The sequence below is a fragment of the Thunnus albacares genome, chromosome 12, assembly GCF_914725855.1.
Source record: "Thunnus albacares chromosome 12, fThuAlb1.1, whole genome shotgun sequence".
In the NCBI taxonomy this organism is placed as follows: domain Eukaryota; kingdom Metazoa; phylum Chordata; class Actinopteri; order Scombriformes; family Scombridae; genus Thunnus; species Thunnus albacares.
Window position 1 is genome coordinate 20,853,088 of NC_058117.1, and position 26,898 is coordinate 20,879,985.

The following is a 26,898-nucleotide window of genomic DNA, read 5'->3' on the forward strand; positions in this document are numbered from 1 at the left end:
CAACCTGAGGATAAAACATGTAGACACAGCGTGATTAACAAAGCCTGCTGTGTGGTTTTAAACTACTTTCACAAACATGCCAAAAACGTTATTGAGAGGCTTCTTTTTGCCCATGTTTTAACGATTTGTGCTCTGTTGTACTCTCATTTTACATTTGTAAATTAAACTATAATCATTATTTGTTAGGAAAGAAAAGTTTGTAAGTCAAGATTAAATCCTTTATTGAAAAAAATTTTTAACAGTGCAAATAAACAACTAAATGTAACAAAAACATTACTTCTTGCAATCAAAGAAAACTATAAATATACAAAAATGCCGACCAAGGCTCTTAACATCTGATATTTCAGATCAGAAATATGGCTAATTCAGTTATTAAATTACGATTAAGGCAGTCAACCAGCTTCAGTTTCAACAAACTACAACCAAGAATTTTCTCTTAAATTAAGTAAAAAATATTAGTTATTCAAATATATAACTGTGATAATAAAAATGTATAAAACAAAAACTTAGAGGCCTAAGATGGCAGTGTGACAATAATTTAGAGAAGAAAACTTTCTGGCTTTTTCACATGAGAACAAGGTTACAAAATGTAACAAAATCACTCCTTAAATACAATATGCCATTTTTATCAAATATAACTATGGAAAGGTACTGTACCAGTGTTACCAGTCTGTTTATGTACCCTGAACTAGATCGTCAACCCTGTATCAAAAGGTTTTTAAAAAGCCAATACTGAATCATTACAAGTTACTGTAAATATCAGCTAAAGCAAAACACTGTCACAGTTCCAAATGTTGACCAAGCAACAGAAAGTAAAGCAGTTTTCTTCAAGTCTCAGACTTTCCACCAGATGTGGAAAAATCAAAGATGCGTACATGCAAAAGTGCAGTAGGAGGCTGAAGGATTCATCCTGGTTTATTTCCACTAAGGCACCTCATTTCTCTGGAACGTTGTGGATATTTAACCAGTAAATCATTAAAAATCCAATGACGACATAATGACCCTGTAGCTACATAAATATCTTATCCTCATTCAGGCACTATGTTTTGTGTTGGCTGTGAAGGCAAAAACCCAGCTTAGTAAAAAAAGAAGCTGTCTGGTGCAAAGCGGTGAAATCTTACATATGTAAAGGGTATTTAAGATAAATGACAACGGCATGTTTAAGTATCAGCGGTGCAATTGTAACAAAAATAGCAGAAAAGTATCTTTGAAGTGTCTCTAGAGGGAGGCAAAAAGTGCTTCCTGAGATTGTATAAGCATATAGCAGAGCCCCCATCAGCCGTCAGTAATTAAGGATCTGTACGTCAAACAGGTCGCACACGCCTTCATTGTCGTCCAGGTTGAAGCTGTAGTCTATGCCTGCATGTAGAGAGAGAAGCATCAACGAGAATACTGTAAAACATAAGTAAGACAGAAACAGATATATATAATCAAAATTCTATATGCAGTCTAAGTAATATATAACTGTTGAACAGGTTTTGAGGTGCTTACCATCAGTACACATCAGCTCATCAATTAGGTCAACAGCTCCTACAAAAGGATTAAAAGCACATTTTTTACAGCTTCTACTTCAGAGTGTAATGAAAAATTTACATTTATGGCCTGTGTAACATCAATTTATAAGCAACAAAACCAGATAAAAAGTCAACAAAATATCAGTAAATTATTCACCCATTTTCTCTTATCAGTCCAAGTAATATTGGAATCAATACAATCAATAAAAAGTGATCTTATAGGGGACATATTTATACACATTTACAGGTCTATATTTGTAATTTGGTGCTCTACTGGAATATATTTGCATGATTTACAGTTAAAAAAAACTCAGTTCAGTCTCTGTCTGAATCATGGCAATTTAGCTCCTGTCTCTTTAAGGCTCTCATCCCAGAGAGCCCGCTCTCTTCTGATTGGCCAGCTCTTGAAAGCCGCCTCTCTGCAGACGTCCACTGACTGCGGAGGCTACCTCATGATGAAACAAACTATAGTAGTAGGATTTCACTAGTTTTTCTCGTTCTTTACTTGAAATGTCAACTTCTCAAATACATTCGCAAATGTTCGAGACGAAATCTGATCTGAAATATGTGAGTGGACAACATGAACAACCCATAGAAGAACCTTAGCAACAACCTTAGCAACAAAGGCTACAGAACAGATGGTTGTTTTTGGGCATTAACTATGAGCTGACAGGTAGGAAAAAATGTCAAAGTAGGTTGAAGCCCTGGCTTTTGACTTGCAAGGAGCATTTCTACATATGTTAACCTCAAGTTTTAGAACTTTGACCGTGTTTAACATAAATATCCAACATCAGAAGAGAATATAAACAACAGGAAATCACAAAAAGCATAATATGTCCCTTTTAAAGCCTCTACAGAACCATAACTGAAACAAATGTGCTGCTAGATGCAATCTGCTCAGCGTAACTGTATTTATTCACATCCCTGTGCCTTACCCTCTCTGTCGTCCTTCATGTGGTCTCCAGCAGAGTTGAGCTTCAGCAGGGTGCTCATATCCAGCACAGACTGGAACTCGTGACCCGCCAGTTGCATCTGCTGCTGCTCTAACACTGGCGCAGGCTGAGTGTGACACACTGCAGAGGGGAATGGGAGGTATGACAAGAATAATTAGTTGCACAGGCCCTTTCATAAAGTACACCTGAAGCATTGTGAAGTTCATTTATCTGAACGTGGTACTATAAGAAGAGGATGGGTCGCTGTCCAAAAGTGTGTGGTGAAGCACATAGAGAGAGACAGCCTGAGCAGTCAGTTGTGACTGAAATGACCAGAGCAGAGTATAACACTAAAGATTGTTTGGTAAGTGAACGTTGCATTATTGCATTATGCTGTTGCATTATTCCTCATTTTCATTGAAAAATGGGTTTCACTTTGACAATTTGCTGGCTCTGAGCTTTACCATGTTTCCTAGGTATGTTTCCATCTTAACGCCTACTGCAACACTGACTCATTCTTTATAAGCTTATTTCCAGTAGAGGAAGTGGTTTGTCTGGAACACAAACTGTAAATGTCTATATTTAGTTAGTTCCCATGACATGAAGCGGGATCAAATGCAGACACTGTCTTGCTTGCTAGCAAATTCTGGTTGACCTGCAATTGGCTTCATTAGTGTAATTGTCTTTCTAGGTGATTTACACCACAATGTTGTGTTACAGAGTATTTTATACTGAAGAAATTTGACAGAACATTTACAAGTTGAGGAAGATGTTAAAGGATTATAAAAGGAGAGCCTTCACACTCCCTCATTCAATTTTCTTCAGTACTGTATGTACAGGTTTCAAGGAAAGGAACATTTTATGCATTACAAATATTGGGTAGACAAAGTTCAAACATTATCTTGGCATTTGTCACAGTAGAAATTACTTTTGTATCATTGCAGTATGTTGTACTACGATTAAGGGCGTTACGCAAATACAAAGTCACTTAAAAAGGAAGGAGGTTTTGCACATTTAAGCCAATTTCTTACCAACTGTGAAGAAACTTAACTGTTCTAAAACAGTTCTTGAACTGATTTCTTATGGTCCAGCCAGATACTGGTTTTTATTCACTGAGAAACACACTAAGAAAATCAACTTGCTGAGACTTGAAACTTGTCTGAGATAGGCAAGCCATTATGAATGACACAGCCCTATTATTTTTGCTTTAAGTTGCGTTACGGTGACATTGTGTTTCAAGCAGCAAGCCTTTTTTGATACTGTTTCTACAGGCCAAGACATGCTAACATCTGATATTTCTTACTCGGCTGCTAAAAAGCAACCTTTTAAAAGCAATAATGGCCCACGCGATTCACATGATCCATTTCGTAAGGCCAGTATTTGCTTACAGTTCTTTTTCAGAATTTGATTTCCTGGTAACTCAGCTCAGCAGTGCATTGCTTCCGACTCTTAGGCATGGGAGCATTACTGAGTGAAAAACTGTCTGCTTCCAGTACAGTAGAAAAAAGTTGCAGGTTTATTAGGGACACCTGGCTAAAACTAATGCAATCTAATACAACAGTGCTTCAAGTTTATAATGTTCAGTTTACGTTGAAACTGTTTTAGAGAGTTGGTGATTTGATCTCATGGTTAATTATACTGGAAGGTTTTTCTGTTTTTTTGTGATATATACAGTTCGATTAAGTTTTCGCATAAAGGTGGATGCATAACAGTTCACTTAAATACACCACATAAGCATGATATAGCAGAGTATTTCTCTCTGTTTCCCAACCCATCTCACCCCTAGCCCAGTCTGGTTGGACATTGCCAGAGTCCTGCGATTACACAAAGTTCAATCAGACTGAACTCTAGTCGAAGCAAAACACACAATTCGCAATCTAAATCAACAGTGTCTCTACACAGAATTGAATGGTCTGACTTCAGCTTCGCACCTTGACCTGCTCCTGATGATGGTTTTAAAAGACCAGTGTGTAGGATTTAGTGGCATCTAGCGAGGGTTTGCAGATTGCAATACCCTTCCCCTCCCATTCCAAGCATGTAGAAGAACCTACAGTGGCCACGAAACTCATGAAAAATGCGAAAAGTCCTCTCTAAAGCCAGTGTTTGGTTTGTCTGTTCTGCGCTACTGTCAAAACATGGTAGGCTCTGTGGAAGAGGACCTACTCTCCATGTAGATATAAAGGGCTCATTCTAAGGTAACGAAAACACAACGATTCTTATTTTCATGGGATTATACACTAATTAAAACATACTTATGAATATTATATTCCATTTCTGCCAAGTCCGTTCCGCTTGATGACACTAAATTCTACACACTGGACATTTAAAGGCCCTGCACACCTAAACAGGGGTTTTCACTTATTTTGGCTGATTAGCCCACTTGAGAGGAAAGTGAGAGATGTCAATCAAGCACAGTCACACACAGAAGGGGTCTACTCAGATAGAATAAGTGTAAACACCTGTGGCCTGTGTGTACTACATTTTTCAGGGGCTTTTAAAAAAAAAAGTTTGTAACAGCAAATATGCCTCTGTCCTGTTTTGGAGTAACTCAACAACACCACCTAACTGCAGCCTCTTCAATCTCTAAAAAGCTTAATCGACACATCTCTAAAACAATGACAAAAACGAACATTATAATCTTCATGACATAGAATTTATTTCACAGCTGTTAGTTTTAGCTAGGTGTAAATAATAATGTATATCCAATAGGCTTGCTTCAGTGGGGGATATCCCCAGTGGCTTTTGGTGCACAAGTACAGACCAGTGTGGTTTTCTCTACGCTATTACCACTCAGTGAACTTTGAAACACCAGCTGCATTCAGCCAGGACATCAAACATCAGGCGTGCGACACACAAAAAAAAATGAAATTACCAAATTTTATAAAAGTTACAAGAGGGAGGGACTGAATTTAACTTCTTCTGACTTGTGATGGGAGATCTGAGAAAGAAAGAAATGAAACTGCTCCAGTGTGACGGTACTTTGAGATTTATGTTAAGCCAGTTTCTTAACATACGCAAGTGTTTATTCAGTGTTTTTTTTTATTCCTCTACTTTTTTATTAATAGTGCAATGCAATAAAAAACTTTGGCTGGCTATATTTATTTAATCCTCTCTCTTATGTTTAAAACCTCTACTGTACGTGTCAAATGTGAGGTTCTGCACAAAAAACCGCATGACTGGCGGTTTTTCTGAGGAACTTATGATGCAATACGTTTTTTTCCCGCAACAAGCCCATTTTCCACCCACTCATCCTCAAATCTCAAAGTCCCTGTCCTTACCCATCTGTATGTCAGGAGGGGTGGATGAGGGCGTCAGCACGTCATCATGTTCTGGCAGCACCATCTGGTGGTCTGAGCAGAGAGAGTCCTGGCTGCAGAAGGAGGAAGTGGTGTTAGAAGTGGAGTAAACAGATGTTGAGAGAGGGAACCTCTGCAGGCTGGCGGGGGTACTGGGTGGAGTTGGCATTGGACAGATATCGTCGGTGGGCGGCACAGGGAACACCACAGGTATTGTGGAGTCTGAATCCCTGTTGATGAGCATGACCTGGATGGGAGCTGACTGACTGCGTAGGTTCACCTGGTACTTCTTCTGACCACTCTGGCCCTGAAACACAACAACATGGAGATCAGCTTACAGTCATACATTTCTGTGCATGAGTAATTCTTGACCTGGGTGTTTGTAAGTAGGAGCTAATGTAGAGCACCCTAATTACACTTCACATGCCACAACAAACTTATCATGGCATTAGCTAGCTTTTATTACAGACCGCATGTGGTTTACCATAGAAAATAAGGAAAATATTTTAATTTCTTGTCTGCTGACTATGACTACAAAATTTAATGTGTCCAATTCAACAAAGCATGATTGTGACCAACCATTTCAGGTAGTGGCACCTCCAGTTGAGTCCCAGCAGGAGCCACTACAGCCAGAAGAGTGTCTCCACTGAAGGCATTGCAGATGTCTTCATGTGTCACAAATGTATAAGTGAGGAAATGTTAAGGAAACAGGAACAGGATTACATATGAGGGAAATGGAGACAATAAACTGGAAAAACAAGACTGTGAGCATTGTGCAAGTCAGGATTAGCCTAGCTCTGCTTACACAAGAGACTGACAATAGCAATTATATTTATAATCCTCTCTTTATAGTGTTTTCTCTGTTCAATAAGCAAACAGTGTTAAAAGGATCAAATGGGGTTTTTTTTCCCCTCTGAAATTAATAAATGGAGCCAGGACTTGAATTACAAACTGTAGAGAGAGAGAGAGAGACCCAAAGAATCAAGAGCACAAAAAAAAGAGAATAACATTTCACTTCAGTGAAGCAACATTTCACTGGAACGGCACGGCATCAAATTTAAAGGCTCAGTAGTAAATGTTTTAAACACTTTCAGGTTTAGTGAAACAGGAAGTTGCTTTTGAATATTATACAAGGTAAGGATGGAGTGTTTTTAGTTTCAACTTGCCTTAATATGAACTGGCACAAAATTACAGTTTGTGCACTCAAGATTGTGAAATGAAGAAAAGAGACATCACACAAAAACACAGACCTGAACTGAATTAGAACTGAACCTCAAAATTCAAAGGATATATACTAGTGATGGGATCATGGTTGAGGTGTTTAATGTTCTCCTCCAGCCATGCCTTCTGGTTGTCCAGCTCCTTCTCTTGAGCCTCTAGCTCAGAGATATGGGCCTTCAGAACGTTCACCTGCTCCAGCGCCTCCTGGGTTTGGCTTCCCTTGTTTTCCCCCCTGGACTCGATAATAAATGATGAGAGAGGAAAGGGTGAGATATGAACAAATGCTGCTACTGTTTTGCTATTACTAAGTGGGTGTTTTCAAAGGAAAAATTTTGATTTGGCTTAAAAAGCAAATATGAATATTTTTTAATTGATCAACTTCTGGAGATGATGAAGATGCCAATTTCCATACAGCGCTGTAGAGATTTTCAAGAGGTTTCAAAATATTGAAGGTGCTGAAAAATGAAAACAGTAAAACTTGTTTTTTCAAACCTCCACTGGATTATGTTCTTGTTTTTCTTCTCGATCAGCCCCACACCTTCCAGTACGTTGGTGATGTCATATATCCTCCTCTTCTGTTTCACTGCCAAACTGTCTGCAGCCTGTTAATAAGGAATTTCCATAAAGGGTCTCGCTCAGTGACAGAACTTTTGTTGACAAGGTACATCACAAAAAAAAGAAAAAAAGAGAGACTCAAGTAAAGCTAGCAAGTGGAGGATTTGGCAAATTAAGCTGCACAAACAGCAAATCAAACCCCTTGGCAGAAGAGGACAGTTATACAATAGCAGAGGAGGAAGGAGGAGGGAAAGGGTCTGAGGAGCTTGCAGTGTAAACATTAGCCAGCTTTGGCGCGCAAGTAGAGAGGGAAAACTCCATCATCATCACTGTGATAAAAATGAAGATAGATTTGTTGAAAGATAAAAATGAAAAAATAAACTTAAAAAATAAACTAAAATAAACTTTGGTCTGGCCACAAGCCACAGCCACGAGTCAAAACACTAAGAGCAGATGGTAAAACTGAAATCTTTAATAAGCTTTCTTCTAAATGTCTCCATTTACTCACAATTTACGGAGCTTCATAGTAGTTATAGCAGACAGCTCTAAGAAAATAGTTTGAGAGATGGCAGGAAGGAACCTTCAAAAAGAACATGTGCTGGTTGGGACATCCCAGTTTTTTGACATTTGTTTGACATTTTGAAAAGGAAGATATAAATGTACACACAAGTACAAAAATGTCAAGGATGGCAAAATAAATTCCAAGGTTGTGATCCTTGCTGTAAAGATAGGAAACGACAACAGCTGAGATAAGTCTTTTGGAGTCACTGTCTTCTAACGCTCGATTGTCTTGCCTTGCTTGTAAATCGTTTTGGATTAGAACGTCTGCCAAATGACAAAATGTAAATATAAAAATGTAAATCTTGGACTTTTTGTGCCGCTCTTGGCATTTTTGTGGTTGTGTGTGATTTAATGCCCTTATTCTTCTCATAAAGTCAAAAACTGGGTTGTTTCCTCCCTGTCAACTCTCTAAAATATTGTTGTTTTTTTATGTTTGTCTGCCATTATATTTGCATATGTATATTAAAATATGGAGAGGGACTGTCAGACTGTCCAACTACGGACAGTGATGTAGCAAAGAGTGTCTTGTGGGGACCACCACAGGTTAATTAAAAGGGGGTTCATAGTAATCTGTATTGAAATTGGCAGATTAAGAAGCTATGAAATAACATTTAGGGACTACCACATTTACCTCTAATGAACAAAATAAGCTGATTTATTTTCTGACTATTTTACAGAAGATTAGCCATCCACATCATCCAAAAACAAATACAGCTTTTTACTGCTTGTGAGTAGTTTGTGTTGTTGGACCAACAAACGAGGAGGCCTGGCTAATGGCGGCTAGCTAGACCACCTGGAAAACAAATCAATGCACCTGACTAGCCCCATTTAAGAGTGACTGACAGCCCTTTGTTCACGTCTGCTGCCTGAAAGGTACCACCAGAAAACACCGATTAATTTCCCCCAAAAACAACAACAGTGAGCCTGCCCCTGTCGTTTCACTGACCACTTTCAAATCAAGGACGCCATCCTCCGCTTCTTGCAGCAAACTGACAAACTTCCTCGTGAGGAGCCCCAAACTTTTCTCGTAGCGACTCGGTGTCGAGCGTGCAGTCTCCGTCGTCTCAAGCTCCATCTTCTTTCTATAAAAGAAACCTTAACTTATTTTAATGAGCCTTATCTGCGTTAAACTGCAAATTACGTAAATTTCTTTTCATTCAGACACGTCGTCTCTGTTACCTCAACGGGACGTCGGCAGTACCGGTAGGGTTTTTAAATGAACAGACGTTACGTTAGGTTACAGTTGCCACGGCAACCCTTGTCCAGCTCGTGCCCCCCAGTCACTCGAAATATGACTCCGCCCTCCCTTCTGTCACCATGGAGACCACTCTATCAGGACCTAATCTAATGATAATCAGAAATAATCGGTATGGGAGCCCATTTCAGCCAAAACAAAACGAAACATGAAAAGTTAAAAAAAACAAAAACATGGTATCAAAATGAATTAAGTAAGTTTTATGAGATGCTTCTCAAATTCTTGACTTACTATTTTATAATTTTGACTCTAAAAGGCAAATTCTTGACTACATTTTGAATTATATCAAAATTTTGACTTGACGTCTAAATTCAAAATGTAGACTTATCTTATAATTGTGACTTATTAAGTTAAACGTTTGACTTGTTATCTCAGGATATTTTTTTTAGTAACTCAAAATTTGGACTATTTTATAAGTTGGACTTACATCTCATTATTTTTTACTTACTGTACTATCTTACAATTTAGACCTAACCTAGTATCACAATTTTGACTTACTATCTCATGAGTCTGACATACCATCTTAGAATTTTGACTTTATATCTCATAAATTTGACTTGTCTCAAAATTTTGACCTGTCATAAGTGCTTTTAATGTTATCAAGCATATCTTTTGATCTATTTTTTGTTTGTTTGTTCTGTGGTCAGGTTTTCGGGTTAAAAACCATGAACCATAAAGCGTATCGTCCACAATTTGATTCTGGCTTGAGACCCTTACATGTCATTCCCCATCTCTCTTTCTCCCATGTCATCTCTCTACTATTGATTCTTCAATAACAGCAGAAAATACTTAAAAATATTATTTTATCCTTTCCTGGTGGAAATGGTCTTCCATATTACTGAGCTATGTGTACAATAAAATTTTTCTCCTCATAAATATTTAGCCAACAACAAAGTGACCACTTAGAAAAAGAGTCACTTTGTTTTATTTTACCAAACTGGCCCTCATACTAGTTAAGAATCTTATTAAGATTTTCTACACAATTCCCAGTCACCTGTTAAACTAAAAAATACACTATTGTCTTAGCTGTCTCCAAAGGTGTCTTGTTACTTTTACCTTACCGATAAGCACTGTGCCAAAAACAGCCTACAAGGTCAATGAAGTGTCATATGAGATATTACATAGAATTTATCCTGAGAAAAATGTATTTAAAAGATTAAAAACTGATATTGATTTTAGTTGTAATTTTTGTGGACTAGTCAAGTAAAGCATCTCCGATTTATTGTTTCATTGTATTTACAACTTTTTGACTCGGATGTTTTTAGTGAACACTCTTTTACCCATTAGGCTCAAATAAAATTGAAGCATGATACATAAAAGAATGTTAATCATAATTTAGATGATAATTTTACTTGGAAAATATCATATTCACAAAGCAAAATGGTCAAATTCCAAGCCTATTTTTTCAATTAGTAATTAATTTAAATGTAAAAATGTTAAAAATTAGTAGTAAAAAATAATGTCTTCAATGATATTTCTTGTCTTTTCTATGCTCATTTACTTGAATTAAGATTTCTCTTCGTAGATTAATTGTTTACAGTGCTGTAATAAAATTATCCATTCACACAATTTATTTCTCATCTGGAATTTGTGTAAATACAATGTTGTTATTTGTAAGAAAAAAAGACATCAAAATAAGCTCAGAGAATTTATTGGAAAATCATGATAAACTAAAAAACAACAATAACTTAACATAAAAAAATGAACACGTAAATTATTTTATTTAAAAAATACAACTGTGCTGTGTTGTCTGTGCGTTTTAATTCACACACTGACATAGCTGGAGTAACACTTCATGTGTTAAAAGTCTTTTAGTACACTGGTGAGACGTTTCATTTTCTCTTCCATGATTCTCTTGTTAGTTTCTGTCTCTTCCAGGAGCTGACGCATCTCCTCCTCCACATCAAATACCTAAAGTACGCAGACACAGACAACTTCAGCTGCAGAAAACACATGACTGTGGGTTTCACATTCAAGCCTTTTTAGAGATTTACAATGCTTTGTTAGGTGAAATACAAATAATTAAAGCGGGCATAATTAGAGCTGAAAAACTGGCTGAAACCCATAGAGGCCAGTTTTATTCATGATATTGTTAATCTGGTGAATTTTGTGACTGCATATCTGCATATTTGCCTCCATTCATGATTTTCAAAACATATTTTTGTTTTTGTTTGCTGGACTGCTGGAAGACAAAGATCTGCCAGATAAAGAATGGAAACTTTTCAGCAGCTTACCCTCTGATTGGCCTTCTCTATCTGTTTCTGCTTTTCATTAGCTAGTTGAAGCAGCTCAGCTTGATGGGCAGCCTGGATAGACTCCAGTTGCCGACGAAATGCATCATCCACACAGTGTAACTTCTCGACTGCATCTCTGCAGGACAGACAACCACAAATAAAACATAACATTACATGAGGTAATGGTAAGGCACATTAAACCTATGAAGTTTTTAGGGTGGATAGAAACATAAATTAATATTTTATTTAAAATTATATCACACACCTGTATCAAGGCAACATCTCTAAAACGACCTAATCATGTTTTGGCCAAGACTTCATAAATCATATGATATTACAATTTCAAGTGTAATAAGTTCTCTATTTTTTGAATTTGGAAGAGAAATGTTCATATTCATACATTTTGGCCGGGGCATGTATTTAACAAATGCAAAACTTTTCAAGATAAGGCATATTTGGTTTTACTTTAAGGCTTAGGGGTAAAATCATTTTATCAGCCTCCTTGACCTAGGAGATAATTCTCCTCCTCTCCTCCAGGATTTAGGAGAGCTGCGGAGCTGTCCTTACCTGTTCCCAGCAGGTGGACTGTGATAGCACAAACATGCTTGCACAGTCTGGTAGATACAGAAACACAAACTTAAGGACACTCGATTCAAAGTAACAAGCGTCCTCTAAGGTTTTGAATGCATTTAACCTTCTTGTGATGGATTCTGTCCAGAATAATCGCCCCATCTACAACGCTGTGTCTGTTAATCATGTCCTTAATTATAAACAAGCAAATACATACAAATACATACAAATTTACATTTAACACTTTCAGCAGATTCATAGGAGTGATTCTGAGATGCTTGATGACAAATATAGGTCCAGAATATGAAAGAAAAGGGATTCATGAATTGAGTTTTGCTCTTGTTAATATCTCGATATTGTGACGTACTTGTGAGCTTCTGTTGCTTTATCTCTTTCTTCCAGCAGCAAGCATTCCTTGGAATCAAAGTTCTCCTTCATGCGCTTCACCTGGCTCTCTAGCCGAGTGAGCAGGTCTGCCTTCTCCTGCCATTTCTTACTAGAATCCCTAAAAGGGGAGAGAGAGAAAACATAATCAATCAATCAATTTTTATTTATATAGTGCCAAATCACAACAAAAGTCATCTCAGGGCACTTTTCACATAGAGCAGGCTAGCATCTAGACTGTACTCTTAAATTTACAGAGACCCAACAATTCCCCCCTGAGCAAGCACTTGTCAACAGCGATAGAAACCTCAAGCAGAACCTGGCTCTTTGACCTTCAATTTACTTATTACAATTGCCATGACACATTTATTATAATGCACTTTTAACTTTTAAGAGCAGAATTTTTACAAGCTAAGTATGTGTAGTTGTGTTTGTGATGAGACACTTGCCTGTAAACTCTGTTGACCTCCTCAAGCTCCGCCTCCTTGTCCTCCAACTGCTGTTTCAGCTCCTCTTTGCGCAGGCTGAGATGTTCCAGCCTCTCCCTGAGCTCAGCCAGCTGAGCTGTTTCCTCCTCAAGCTGCTGCTGGAACTTCTTCTGGGCCTGGATCAGCTCCTCGCGCAGCCTGCGGATCTGCTCGTCACGCTCCTGCAAGGCCTAAACAACAGGAAACCAGAAGAGAAATAGAAACTGCCTCAGCATATCTCAAGGTAAAAATAGGATAAAATGGATAGATACAAACACCAAGGAACATACAATGCCCGTGATAAAATGCACAAATATAAAAGTTGACATTCTAGTAGAATGTTTTTTAAGTTTTTTTTGCTGTTTTACTCTTACTTCACCAAACTGATTTCAATAGTGTCCTGCTACCTCTTTGAGTTTGCGGATGGTTTCTGTCTGGTCTTCAATGATTCTGGTCTTGATTTTGAGGGCATCGTTGTCCCTCTCATTCTGTTTCTTCTGTGTCTCCAGCTCAGTGCCCAGCACCTCTATCCTGGCCTCCAGGCGTCCACGGTCCTGAGCTAGAGATGCTCCTAGTAAAAAAAACACAAGAAAATGTAAATTAGATTTCATCTCTCACAAGAGCAATTATTGTGAAACTGTACTATAAACTTTATTCTTTTGCCTATTATTCTTTTGTCTATATTTATACATTTTATTCAGTGTTAAAATATTTCTGTATTTCTATTATGTTTTAATGGATTTTATTGCTTTATATAATTGATTAAAAATTTCTGTGTTTTGCTACCGTGTACAAAGAAAAGTATGTGTCTCCCAAATAACCACTAGATGGCAGGCTTTACTTTAAACAGATGAAATAAAAAATCAGCACACACAGTTTTAAACCGAACAGCTGCTGCCTTCTTCATACTTCATACACTTTCTCCATAGGAAAATCTCCAAGATGTTAACAGTGACTCACTTTACCCAGGGCAAATATGCAGCATCCACCTGGCAAATGCATTATTAGTAGAGTAGGACAGACTCAGAGAAGACCTACACTAGAATTTCTCAATAAACAACTGAAACTGGCCGTCAGTGTGTGTCATGCACTATAAGGATCACTGAAAGCAACAACAGTGAACAGAAAGTGCCCTCATGAATGTCTCCCACCTTGCTGAGCGAGCTCCTGGCCCCAGATCCTCCTCTCTGCCCTAAGGCCGTCTATCACCGACTCCTGAGCTGTGAGTTGAGACAACAGTCGAGCCTTGTCTTTCTTAAGCAACTCAAGCTGCAGGGTGAGATGCCGGTCCTGCTCCACCTCTGTTTCCAAAGAATGCAGACGGCTCTGGCAGAGGGACAGGCACAGAGACAGTATTAATGATCAACAGCCATCTGTCATGGCAGACAGATGGAGAGACAGCTGGACCATTCAGTATTCCATGGTGTCTCAAAGTAGTCTCTTACAGGCTCAGGCTGAGCAATATTTGACTGATGCCCAGAACTTATCAACTCTATCTTAGACATAATGTGACTTTACAAACCTGATCAAGGTATTTGCTCTTAATTTAAGTGCTAATGGAAAAAATCTGACAGACATCTCACTGTTTTAATCTGGTGGTGTACCTTTAGTTCAGTGACAGCATCTTTCTTTGCTTTGATGAGCTCAGAAATACGATTCTTCTGTTCCTTGACCATGGCTGTGAGCTCCTGCACAAGAGAGCCTGATTTTTTCTCTCTTTGCTGGGACTGGCCGAGGGTCGCCTTGAGCTCCAAAAGCTCTGCAGTCATCTGATCACACGCCTCCTTTACCTACAAGAAGTAGAGTGAGGATGTGGAGGTGAATGTGAATATAGACATCTAAAAGACTTTGGTCCAAGCATTACCTGAATTGACAATTCTATCAATCAATGTCACATTTGAGATCTGACAGAACGGGTTTTAGGGGTCATGGATTTATAGAAAGCAATCTTTTAAAAGTTTCCATGAGTGAGGGTCTGGTTGGCAATCTGTATCTCATTCAGAATTTCCAAAGTGTCAAAAGTTTGAAGACTTAAAGTAGCAAATCGTGCAAGCAGTAGCAATCAAGAATAAGATTATATTTTGTGCAAAGGCTGAATGAAATCTGTAACCATATGGGGAAAGTACAGACCGATTCAAATTCAATCCCTTTGTATAGCACTCTTCCTCTGGCAATCACAGACTACTTGTCCAGAGTCAAATGATCCTAATTCAATCTCAGCTTTCACCATCAGGCTGAAAAAAATCCACTAAGTCTATTTATATTGGGGTCAATTCCCGTTCAATCATTTCCTTCTTACTGGACACAGAAATCATTTCAGCTGGACGGTACAGAGAATGTAGAGTAAGATTTAGGACGACGACACTTTAGTGATTACAGGCCATCTGTATGGCTGGCGCCCATCTTTCAGCAGACCTCATAGAAGCGAGCAGCCTCGATGGTTAGTGCCATGCGGAACTCATCCTCCAGAGCAGCGTACTCTTTCCTGCCCTCTGCCAGTTTCTCCTCCAGCTCCGCCTCCCTGGTGGCATGTCTCTGTTCCACTAATGCTACTTCTTTTGCCACTGCCTCACGGAAATCCACCCCTCCCGGCTGCAACCGCAAGTCCAGCTGTTTTCTGTGGAAAGAATGCAAACAAGTGAGGATAGTACGTTGCCCTTTTTAAACAGGCTCCTGGTCCATAGCCTTTATGTTATAGTAACTTAAAGGTGAAAATGTATGTTTAAGGTAAATTTAAATACAGTAAATTGAGGGCTCACTTAACAGGAAATTGTACAAAAAAGTTTAAAGCCTCTGGAAATTTGGCTTGAAATAGTAATGCATATATGATATCAAAGTTGAATGTCTCATTAAGCATTCACAGAAATCTGAGTGAAAATAAATGTTCATAACTATTAGAAAACCTAGTTCAAAAAACAGCTCATTTTGCTGTTTAGACCATTTCTCAAGACTGTGTAGGTGTGGCAGATCGCATTTTGATTGACACCTACACCGGCTACTGGGGGCTGGCTAACTACAGTAGCTAACAACTGGGTTTCCATGGTGCAGAGCCGTGATTCTAACTCACTGAGCCTCGCCTCCAACACGGTATATATACAACATTTATTACATGTACCATTATCACTAAAGGAGGCAGGAGAATAGTTAAACATAAGACACACCGAGTTCATCATCACCGGTTGAGATGCAGAAACGCTAACACTACCAATGAAACAGAGACTCCAGCAACCGGAAATGAGACAATACGCTTACCGCAGCACGTCACATCGGTTATGACTAGTTTGCAGAATTTATTGTGTAATTTTTGTACTAAATGTCTGAGCATAACCACACCCAATTCAAACCCAATATCAGGAAAGTTTACAAACACTTAAATCACAATGTTTCAAATTTGGATTAAAACTAATTTCCAATACTTTTTAGATGCTTACTATTATGTACATAAGACCCTAAATTACCTTATGTTGTTGTGGATTTGGGTTCCCAGTGGCTTTAAATTTTGAAATCTTTGATTTGGATGCAGAACATTTCTAAAAGAAGTTTGCTAGTATTAAATTAATGTTACTACTATTGAATATGAAAACAACTGAAAACTTGGTTTCAAAACTTGTATATTTTTCTATAACACTGGATATTCAAGACTAAATAAGCAATAATCAAAGTTTGGAAAAAAAACAAACATCCGGTCTGTGGATATTATTTATTACGATGTTAAACACTCAAAAAATTCAGCAGATCTGATTCATCAGGACTGTACAGATATGGTTGGCTCAGATTTGATTTGACAGTGCAGGTAACAGAAACAGAAACAACCCACAGACTATCATCAGTATTTTATATTATTTAACTTTGGATGAAATCTGTTGCATCCATGACCCCCTTACTGATTGAGAAAATAGATTTTTAGGGCATTTAAAATGGGATAAAGTTGATATTGATGCATACCTTCTTCCAGTGATTCAGAATAAAAAGCTTCAGGCGTACCTGTGCTCTTGTTCCCTGGACGCCAGCAGTTCATGTAACTGCTGTAGTTTGTCTTTGTGCTGGCGCACTGAAGCTCTCTGGATATCCACCTCCCTCTTCAGAGCTGCTGCCTTGTTCTCCAGCTCCAGGTGCCGCTTCATCTGAGGAAAGTCAGCGCATGATTTATCGAAGCCTGTCACATTGAACCATCTCTGTTGAATCATTTTATCTGTTTGTATTCATTCACTCTGCATGCTGGGTGATTGAACTACTGCACTGGTATAAACAGAAATGATAGTGATATAGGGAGTTCAGTGGTACAGTAGGTATCAGGGTGTAATAAAAACAGAATGATAGATGATTCTAAATTAACTTGTTCTGGTGGCGTCATTGGTATTCTATGTTGAGAATTTAAAATCGATCGTTATTAAAACAGTGATACAGGTATACGAAACTAGCTACTGTACCTCCTCAGCCTGCTGACGAGCCCTGAGCGTCTCACCATGGGAGATGCTTTCCTCCAGTCTGTGCAGTGCAGTCTTATGTTGTTCTTCACTGCTGCGGGCCTGCTCCAGCTGCTGGATTAGGGACTGACACCTCCCCTCCAGCTCCTCAACACGAGTCTGCAGTTCAGAGCGCCCTGATCGCTCCTTTAGCAACAAATCTTTCAGTCTGGATGGAGAAAAACCATGACGTAGCAGTCCTTACTTAAGCAGCACGTATGAAAAATTAGAAGAGTAGAAGGCATAATACTCCAAATGTGTATTTACTCTACACGGGAGAATAAATAGAATAGGAAACTATCTACAGTTTTGTGATGGCCTTGTGTGTGGTCTGTGTTTTATCTTGCAGAGTTATAAATGTGATAGCCAGTGAACCTGGAGAAATCTTACATTGTAACATAATCAAAATCTAATCTCAAGGGAGAGAAAATGTAAATATTTGTGAAAATGAAAACAGGTGAAAATGATTATACAAAAATTAACCTTGGGGAAAAGAAAAAGGCAAGATAAAAGTTTGCACACAGTACAATCACACAGCAACCTCCAGGGCTGCAGTTCCTCAAATGGCCACTTGAGGCTCCAAAAGCGAGTCAGTCCGGTCAGTCCCCATAGAACCCTATGTTAAAATGCCCAACTTTACAGCAGAGATAAACATGTTTACAGCCTGATACAAACCGTCTACGTCTCAATAGATAATTTCCCCTTTCATGACAACTTGATGGGAGGTGAACTATTTCATAACTCGTAACCCGTTTAATTTTTATTAAGCCGTAAAGTTATGCATAGTTAAGGACGTGGCTGCTTTGAGTGAGAGGTCGCACTGCCAAGATCGTGATAGCTGGAGCCGGTCACTTCAAAGCTTCAAAACCGTTCTATAGAAACCAATGGGTGATGACATGGTGGCTACGACCAATTTTTTTTTTTTTTTTCTTTTTTACAGTCTATGAGTACAACTAAACTAGACAACTGTTGGACCATCTCATATACAGTCATTCCCTCTTTAGATTTGCCATGATGAGCCATTTCTCTGTAATCTGTCTCCTGATGAGCAAGGGAGTCAACAGTAACAGCTGTGTTCAGTACCATTAGAAAGTGACAGTTAAGATTGATTCATGTAATACTGCTGACATATGCTTGTCATCGTGCTTCTAATTACAACCATAATGCAGATTTATCGAAGCAGGGTGTGATGCAAGTAAGGACAGTGCACAAGATAGCTACACCTGGCTCTCTGGCACTATCTGTGCAGTGCAGAAGCAAGGACGCTCTCAGCCACATGTGTAGGGATAGAGATAGGAATATTTAATTATAGATAATTATAGCCTCTGGAATTTAAATATAAGGTTTAAAAAGCATGATGGGTGCATAGGTTAATGATCCTAATACTAAATAGCTTTATTATCACACACAACTGCAGGCATACTTTAAGGTTTTGGGGTAATGTGTGCTTGATTTCATGAGAGGCTATGGGACAATGATAGTGAGGAATTTTAATGGTGGGATGGATACCCATTGTTCAAGAATGAGACAAGCAGCAGGCCCTGGTCTCAGGAGAGCCAATACAAAAGATGAAGAGGGTAGAAATGGATGAGAATCCATTATGCAGTTGACAACTGAAATCCACAGAGACAAGTTCAATTATCCCTTTTCATCATGATATCTGCTTTAGAGCTGCTGAGCCTATTCATGTGCAAGTTTGTGTGCATCTGTGCATGTGAGCATGTACTGTATGTGTGTGTGTGTGCGTGTGTGTGTGTGTGTGTGTGTGTGTGTGTGTGTGTGTGTGTGTGTGTGTGTGTGTGTGTGTGTGTGTGTGTGTGTGTGTGTGTGTGTGTGTCCAACCAGTTATCCTCTAACCTGTCTGTGGTGTGCAGGGCCATGCTCTGCAGGTCTTTTTCCTCGCTGACCTTTGTCTGCAGGCACTTAAGCTCCTCTGTTAGCTTCCTCACAGCCTGCTCGGCCTTCCAGCGTCTTTCCCTTTCCTGGTCACGCTCCTCCACAATAGTCTGCACATATACAAAAACACAAATACACATAGATTAAAACAGAAAGGAATACAACTGGAAGTCTGCTTTTACAGAGAAACTCACAGGGGATTTCTAATTTCCTCCTTTCCACCTTTTTTTTTATACACATAACACATTAATTCAATAAAAATAGAAGCTGTCATTCAGTCTGCAGGGGACCTATCCATTCTGTACCCTGTAGGTTTCCTGCTCCTCAGTAGACTTGGTTTTCACATCGCCTGAGGCCTTAGCAGCTCTCAGTGGTCCCCTCCTTGCTGGCCCCGCTGCGTCTGCACCCCTTGCACTCCCAGCCTTCCCTCTGGGCTCTACAGCAGACTTTGAACTCTTCTGTTTATGATTCTCCTGATCGCTGCACATAAAAACAAATCACAGGTATTGAACCAGCTGTAAATTGATCATAAACAGCCCTCTAGCAAATGTCTGGCTCTATAAAGGTCAAAGCAGATGACTTACCTACTTTTACAGGTAAGCACACTTTAAATTGAATTTTGCGCTAATATTTAAAAATCACCTTGCTTTTGATGAGGACAGTTGGGAGGTTACATAAGTTAAATTACTGAATCTTAAGCACATGTCATCAGTGGCTGATGAAGTAAAATGAGGGGGTAGACCACAGAGGCACGGTCGTTAATCATGGGAGAGAGATGACAGTTGTAATTTCTAACAGAGAGGAGGAAAGTTCACAACATCGCTCAGAGAGGAAAATTCATCATCTCCTTTCAACTGAGAGGGAAAAGGATTTCCTCTATCATCAAGATACCTGATGATATTAGGTTGATGCATGCAAAAGAAAATGGAAATATCCATCACTGCATATTGTGTTTGATTATTATGAATGTAGATATTGTCAATTACTTCATCATAAACACTTCTGCCTCAGCAAACTTTGGCAAGTATATGAATTTGAATATCATCGCTCAAAGATAAACTCTATAATGTTGTTTTAACGTCCAATAGTGCTTAGAAATTTCTTGATCTGAACACAGGTGAGTCAGCAGTTGACAGACATGTAAACATTATTTCAACACCAAACAGTTAACCTAAGTACTAAAGAGGCAGGCACAGAAATCACCTGTCTGATCTCCTGCCTTTGTTCTCCTTCGTGGTCCTTGTTGTTATGCTGTTACGATGCTTTGGGATCCTGGTGCGCCTCCGGTTTTCCTTCCCGCTGTCACACTCGCTCTCTGACGTGCGGTCTGTGTCCCTCTTGGCTTTGCGTACTGTCACCACAGGATGGCTACTGGATTTGTCACCCGCAGGGGCCTGAGTAAATATGGCAAAAATGCTCATAATACGTGAGGGGATACAATAATTATTGAGCAGACTACATGTTGGGATGAGTAAAAACTAAACAAAAGATTCAAAAGACATACAGTGAATGAGTATGCCATAGCAGTAACATGAATTGGAACTCTTTTAAAAATGTGTTTACCTAATTAAAGTATAAGAACTTCACACAAAAGGTGTGACAATTATTATCTATATACCGCAAGAACTGACAAATTAAGCAATTCCAAAATGCATCTTTAAGAAAGAATACTGTCTTAAATGTGAAAATGCTAAAATACTGCCATTGGTAATATTTTGTGATTTATAACCTGTTATTGCACTGCAGACTAAGTATTATTGTTTTTTATCTAAAATAAAACCCACCAATAATTTCATCTCTGTTATATATTATCCCACTGACTGTATATCTCGCACAAACACTTCTTATTAAATGACTCATTGGCTTTCAGCAGTGTTAAATAAGCACCTGCAGGACGAGCTGGGACACCTGGTGCTCCAGTTTCCTGATGCGTTGTTCATTAACGGGGTCTGCTGGATCAGCCACAGCGGAGGGAACCTGCTGGAAGCGCTGCCTATCTGGTTGCGCAACTGGATCTGTGATTGTTTCAGAGGCAATCCGCTGACGAAACTGGGTCAGAACCTTATCAATGCGGGGTGTGGTGAGGGGGACATTCCCTATAACCTGCAGAGAAACTTAAATTGTATTTTATTTTCATTTGACTGAGGATATAGTCTTATTTTAGGGTCCCCGCTGTGACACAGAATTACATGACATTTCTGGGACTTTCCTGAAGTCAGGAGATGAGATTCCTTTCTCAGTTTAGAGTTGGTGGAACAGAAAACAGATGGAAATTTCCACCTTGTGCAAAGAATGTGAAAAGTACTGCAGGTATTTGTGACGGGATCACATTCCCTCACTATCACTGTATAAATCCATAAATTACATAATATTCCAGTTATTCATTGACTAGTGGGAATTTAAAACAGACTGGAATATAGGAAAGTACAGTGGCTCAGTGATCAGCACTGCTGCCTCACTGCAATATAGTCCTGAGTAAGTAAGTCTTTCCAACTTTATACCTCAGGATTATATAACTGTCGCTTTTCTCACATTTTAAAAGTCAGTGGTCAGGAACTGCAAAGGGTAATCACACAATTTTTTCTTCTTACTGTGTCTGAACTTTCCAGATCCAAATATACAGAAGTGGAATCCAATTCAATGATGTTATATTTTGGATACAAAATGCCGCATTCATGAATTTGAAGACACAGCAATATTTACCTACAGTATTTAAAGTCCTCTTCATCCAGGTGTGGATACAGTACTTCTGTATTTTGGAGCTTCTTATGCATTAAAAAGTGTTATTGTGTAATTATGATATTTTTCCATAAGGTAATACTAATGAAATCACTGGAATATGGTCATTTTATAGCAACAGACATTATGAGAATTACAACTCAATAAATTAATTGTAATATGATGCCATTTAAATTTACCGCTTCATTGCGACTAGTATCTGAGGAGAGCAGGAGGTCCACATAGTCTTCAAGACCAGGGATATCCAGGGGACTGTTTATCCCTGGATGTGATGGATTTCCCAGCCGGTCCAGGCCGTCCAGAACGGAGATATGTGGCAACGACTGCATAACAATCTCCCTGTAACCTGCAGCAGGACAACACACATATATCAAGAAAACCTAACCAGTCTAGAGCTGTGTGACTGTCCACAAATACATTCTTATTATATTATTCAAAGTGCTGCATGTCAAATCAGTGGTATATATGACCTACCTAAAACGTCATGCGTTATGGTGGTTATTGATGTATGAAATCAAATAATCTATAAATAAATGAATAACATCTCTTCTGTACATGCTATCCTCATATGCACTTATTGATGTAGCTTAATTAACGAGAACTGAGCACCGTTAATATAAACTCATATTGACAGCGAGAGCTGTAAGAATGCTTTAAGTGCGCCCTCATGGATTAAAACACATGCTTTCAACACATCTTGCTGCAAATAAATCATAAACAGGAAGACATGGGTAATGGGTGCAGAGTATAAGCTAAAGAAAAACACTGCAAGGATTTTTACATTCATATGACTGCTGTCAATCCAATTATGAACAGACACAGGCAGAAAAATAGATCACAGTGATCACTATCAGGTGCTCCTAATTTGACTACCACTGATTTTCATTGTGCTTTCATTACAGACAATACTGGGGAGGGTTATGAGTCAGTTGTTTTGCAAAATCTAATGATTATCCTCTGGATTAGTGAGTGATTCATCAAAAACAAAAATGTAAAGATCTGCCAGTTGTAGCACACACAGCTTAAATCTATTATTACAATTTATATATTATTATATGTTTATCATGATGTAGTACATTTTCTTCAAAATCAATTAAGAAACTTTTAATGAATAAGCCAAAATGTCCGTCAGTAATGTCAGTAATCTGGAAGCAAAGTAAATATGTGATAAATCAGAGTATTGTATCACATTGATGCAAAAATCCTATAAAATATTCAATATGATCATAGAGCGACCCTGCTCATTGATACTAAAGAGATAGCTGCCGCAATATAAACAGTATGACAAAATCTCCTTAAGTTTTTATCGTCTCATGTTATATCATCATATCACTTTACCCCTATGTCCTACACATAAAATGTTTCATGTAAAAGTATTTACAGTATGTACAGTATACCCAAATAAAATCATTTTCAGCAGCTATGGTGATATGTACTAGAGGTAGGGTAGTTTTAAAATGAACAATCTCTCTGCACCGGAGTCTACTCAGCAGCTGTGTGCTACTGTATGCTACTTTGCCAACTCAAGTGCTGCATATTAGCACATGAATACCTGAAACAGCCTCAGAGGGCATAATCAAACAAAGTATAAAAAAACAATACTATTAATAAATTACTTTTTTTGCATTATGTTGTGTTTACTTTGTGCTGTGATGTGTATTTCTCTCCTGGAGACCATTTAAGTTTTATTTTTTTTTGCACATCAGCTAACATGTACTGATATATCAGTAATATAAGGTAATATACTGGTCTTAAAACTACTGTATTCCAATACAGTCATCAAAGTAACATATACAGTAACAGAGGATTTTATATACTCCAAATTAACATTTTTGTATCTTACCTGGCGACCTACAGATGGGGTTGTCTCTGCCATCCTGACTCAAAGTGACCTCACTTAAAGCTTGCAATCCCAGCAGGCACTGCAGGAGGTGATCGATACTGTGCAGGTGGTTGCTATGGAGACTCAGGTGCTTCAGCTTGTACTCCGTGCCGTGAAGATACAACAAGCCTAATGAGCACATGAGAATCAACACCACTGATGTGTCAATCATCCGTTAGTCCTTTGATTTGAGTGTAGAAAAAGACCTCAGTCAGAGTTCAACTCACCAGTAAGGTTATTTATCTGATTGTAGGACAAGTTTAATCTAGTTAAATTCACGAGGCCATTCAGTCCTGTGGTGCAGGGAGGGGAAATTAACAAGTGAGTGATTCTACAGATCATAAAGCAGTGGCAGCACTGTCAGAGTAAACACAAGACTCGGTAATGAAGAATTATCATTTGGGGAACACCCAATGTGCTGAAACAATTACTGTCCAAGTAAAATGGTGACTAAAGACTCACCCTCAACCTCGGCGATTGTGTTGCAGGATAAATTTAGAGTCCTCAGGGATGTGAGAGAACTGAGACCTTCAATCTTAGAAATGCAATTTGAGGAAAGGTCCAAGTGCCTCAGGTGCCAAGCTGAGGTCAGACCCTCAATCCTTGGGATGTGATTGCAGTGCAGATTGAGTGATGTTACAGTGGGACGCAGGGGGACATCCAGCAGACTAGACAGAAGGCAACGAGGTGAGACAACATAGTTACCGCGGAAGATAACATTTTGGTGTACATGGTGCCCAAACCCTGCAGGAAAATTTGCCTAAACATTGTAGGGCAGCAACTAATGATTCTTTTTATTCTCAATAACACTGTAGATTAATTTTTTGAATAGTTGATTCATTGTTTAGTCCAAAACTCTTTATAATTGTAAAATAAATAAATAAATAAATAAAAAAAGCTCAAGGTTACATCTTAGTATGTCTAATTTTGTCTGACAGACAGATATTCAATTTAAAATTATATAAATAAATATAAAAGCAGCAAATCTTGACATCAAAGAAGCTGGAACAAGATCTTTTTAATCTGGCTTTTAATGTGGGATAATCCAACATTGTCAACTCGTTTTCATCTTTGCTATTTATATTTATTTCCCCTGATTAGTTTATTGGTATTGTTTTTAATGATTTATCTCTTTGTTGTCAAGCATTTTATTTGTGGATATTGTTTGTTTCCATTTTTGCAGTTTCGAGATACTTGTATTTTACTTGAGTACTTCAGTTTTACTTTTACTCCACTACATTTCTCTGTTATAATTACTGGTTACTTTGCAGATTAAAATTTTACATTTTGACTAGACACATTAACACACTGCTTGCACATGAATTTTAGTTTTAATGCTACTGGAGTGTTTTCAATTTGTGGCAATGTCAGTGCACTTTTACCTGAAGGATAGGTTCATGATTTTTTAAAGTCTGTCTTAAAACATAAATCAGGTGCCCATATGAACACTAAAAGAGGTTTTCCTTGCTGTAATCATTCCTCCTGTTCATGCTGATCCCTTTCAATTTCGGTGATGGGTGCCAAAATCCACAGTGTGTCCACACAGTCTTGTGCAAAAATGTATTTTAAAGTTTATCTGAAGCTTATATGAGGCTTCAGCAGTCTGAGTTAGTCATATCAAGTGGATATCTGCCACATTTACAGTCTTTTTTAGCATAAAATTCCCTCTTTGTGTTTCCCTGTTGAGCTGCGGTGGAAGTATAGTAACAAAAAGAGGGACTTTGGCAATAAAAAGACTGTAACGTTGAAACATATCCACTTGATTTGACTCATTTGGACGGTTGGAGCTTCATATTAGCTTCAGGTAAACTTTTAAATACATTGTTGTACAGAGGGAGGCTTGTGGATTTCGCACCCCATCACTTACATTGTAAGCTCATTATGAAGGGATCTTCTAATGTCCAGTATGAACAGGAGGGATATTATGGCAAGAAAGACCTATTTCAATGTTCATTTAGGCTCCTGACTGTTGTTTTAAGACAGACTTGAAAAAATGTGACCTCGTCCTTTAATTTCAGCTGGGAATCAGTGGCTTAAATTGACCCAACACAATAAATTCAACGTTTTAAACAAGAAAGGACAGTACAAGTTCTAAGTTAACTATAAAAAGCATGAAAAGATCTGTGATTGGTTACGTTACCTTGTTATATTCTTGTTGATAAGACTCAGCTCCTTGTCTCCCATAACGACAACATTCAGCTGCCGTTATTTAACGTTACCTGCTTAATGTTAGCTGTGTAACTGTTGAAGTCTGCAAACTAACAAAACAAGATAACCTACCACTACTGTCTTATCAGGCAAAATGAGTGGGAAATCTGCTGAAAAATAGCAAACAAACATTCAAATCTTTAGCTAAGTTACCGAGCAGCCTAGCAAAAGTTTACTAGCGATCGAGCTCAGAGGAGGAACAACTCATATGAACCGTCTACAAGCTACAGTTACGACTGCTGGAACAACTAACAAGAGTCCGTTATGTTTTCTAAAACAGCCCAAATATACGTATCGTGAGGTTGTAACAACACTTTGTTGTTGTTTAGAATCCCTTGTCGGAGTTGAACTCGGCGCGTCAGGCGTCGTACTTCCTGTTTACATGACGTAGTAACGGTAACATCCGGGAACGCTTTACTTGTCCCGCCCCCTCACTGAAGGCCCTATCCCGACTATTATATTATATTATATTATATTATATTATATTATATTATATTATATTATATTATATTATATTATATTATATTATATTATATTATATATTTTAGGTCAACAGGAGTTTAGAAAGAGATTGTAAAATGGAGATTTAGCATATGTAATCGTATGAGTTTTAGAAGCTTGTTATTTAGTAGTCACTATATGATTATAAGGTAGCCTGTTTAAGTTTTTACGCAGTATGTTCCCAGTCTGAGACTAGCACTTGGAAGAGTTGAGTTTG

At 38.4% G+C, this 26,898-nt stretch overlaps 2 protein-coding genes across 4 annotated transcripts; both read right to left on the reverse strand.

The window, feature by feature from the left end:
• Positions 1–204: 204 nt before the first annotated feature.
• Positions 205–9,372, reverse strand: e2f5 (E2F transcription factor 5). Of its 3 annotated transcripts, none has more exons than XM_044368127.1 (9): positions 9,259–9,372; positions 9,026–9,161; positions 7,456–7,565; positions 7,034–7,195; positions 6,322–6,424; positions 5,725–6,049; positions 2,450–2,587; positions 1,492–1,530; positions 205–1,359 (listed from the first exon to the last, which is right to left on the reverse strand). In XM_044368127.1, the coding sequence occupies exons 2-9, from the start codon at positions 9,152–9,154 to the stop codon at positions 1,283–1,285; spliced, it is 1,083 nt and encodes a 360-aa protein (XP_044224062.1). In that variant the 5' UTR covers positions 9,155–9,161; positions 9,259–9,372; the 3' UTR covers positions 205–1,282. The 3 variants fall into 3 exon arrangements, with proteins under 3 accessions (XP_044224062.1, XP_044224061.1, XP_044224060.1); XM_044368126.1 differs by having other exon boundaries at positions 6,322–6,430; positions 9,026–9,174; XM_044368125.1 differs by having other exon boundaries at positions 6,322–6,430; positions 9,259–9,371.
• A 1,600-nt stretch (positions 9,373–10,972) lies between these two features.
• Positions 10,973–26,564, reverse strand: lrrcc1 (leucine rich repeat and coiled-coil centrosomal protein 1). The gene is made up of 19 exons (XM_044368122.1): positions 26,113–26,564; positions 24,435–24,640; positions 24,200–24,265; positions 23,934–24,101; positions 22,270–22,436; positions 21,239–21,454; positions 20,555–20,745; positions 19,657–19,831; positions 19,313–19,461; positions 17,420–17,624; positions 16,974–17,113; positions 15,405–15,606; positions 14,594–14,779; positions 14,141–14,315; positions 13,397–13,560; positions 12,972–13,180; positions 12,506–12,643; positions 11,569–11,704; positions 10,973–11,245 (listed from the first exon to the last, which is right to left on the reverse strand). The coding sequence occupies exons 1-19, from the start codon at positions 26,154–26,156 to the stop codon at positions 11,135–11,137; spliced, it is 3,048 nt and encodes a 1,015-aa protein (XP_044224057.1). The 5' UTR covers positions 26,157–26,564; the 3' UTR covers positions 10,973–11,134.
• Positions 26,565–26,898: the final 334 nt, after the last annotated feature.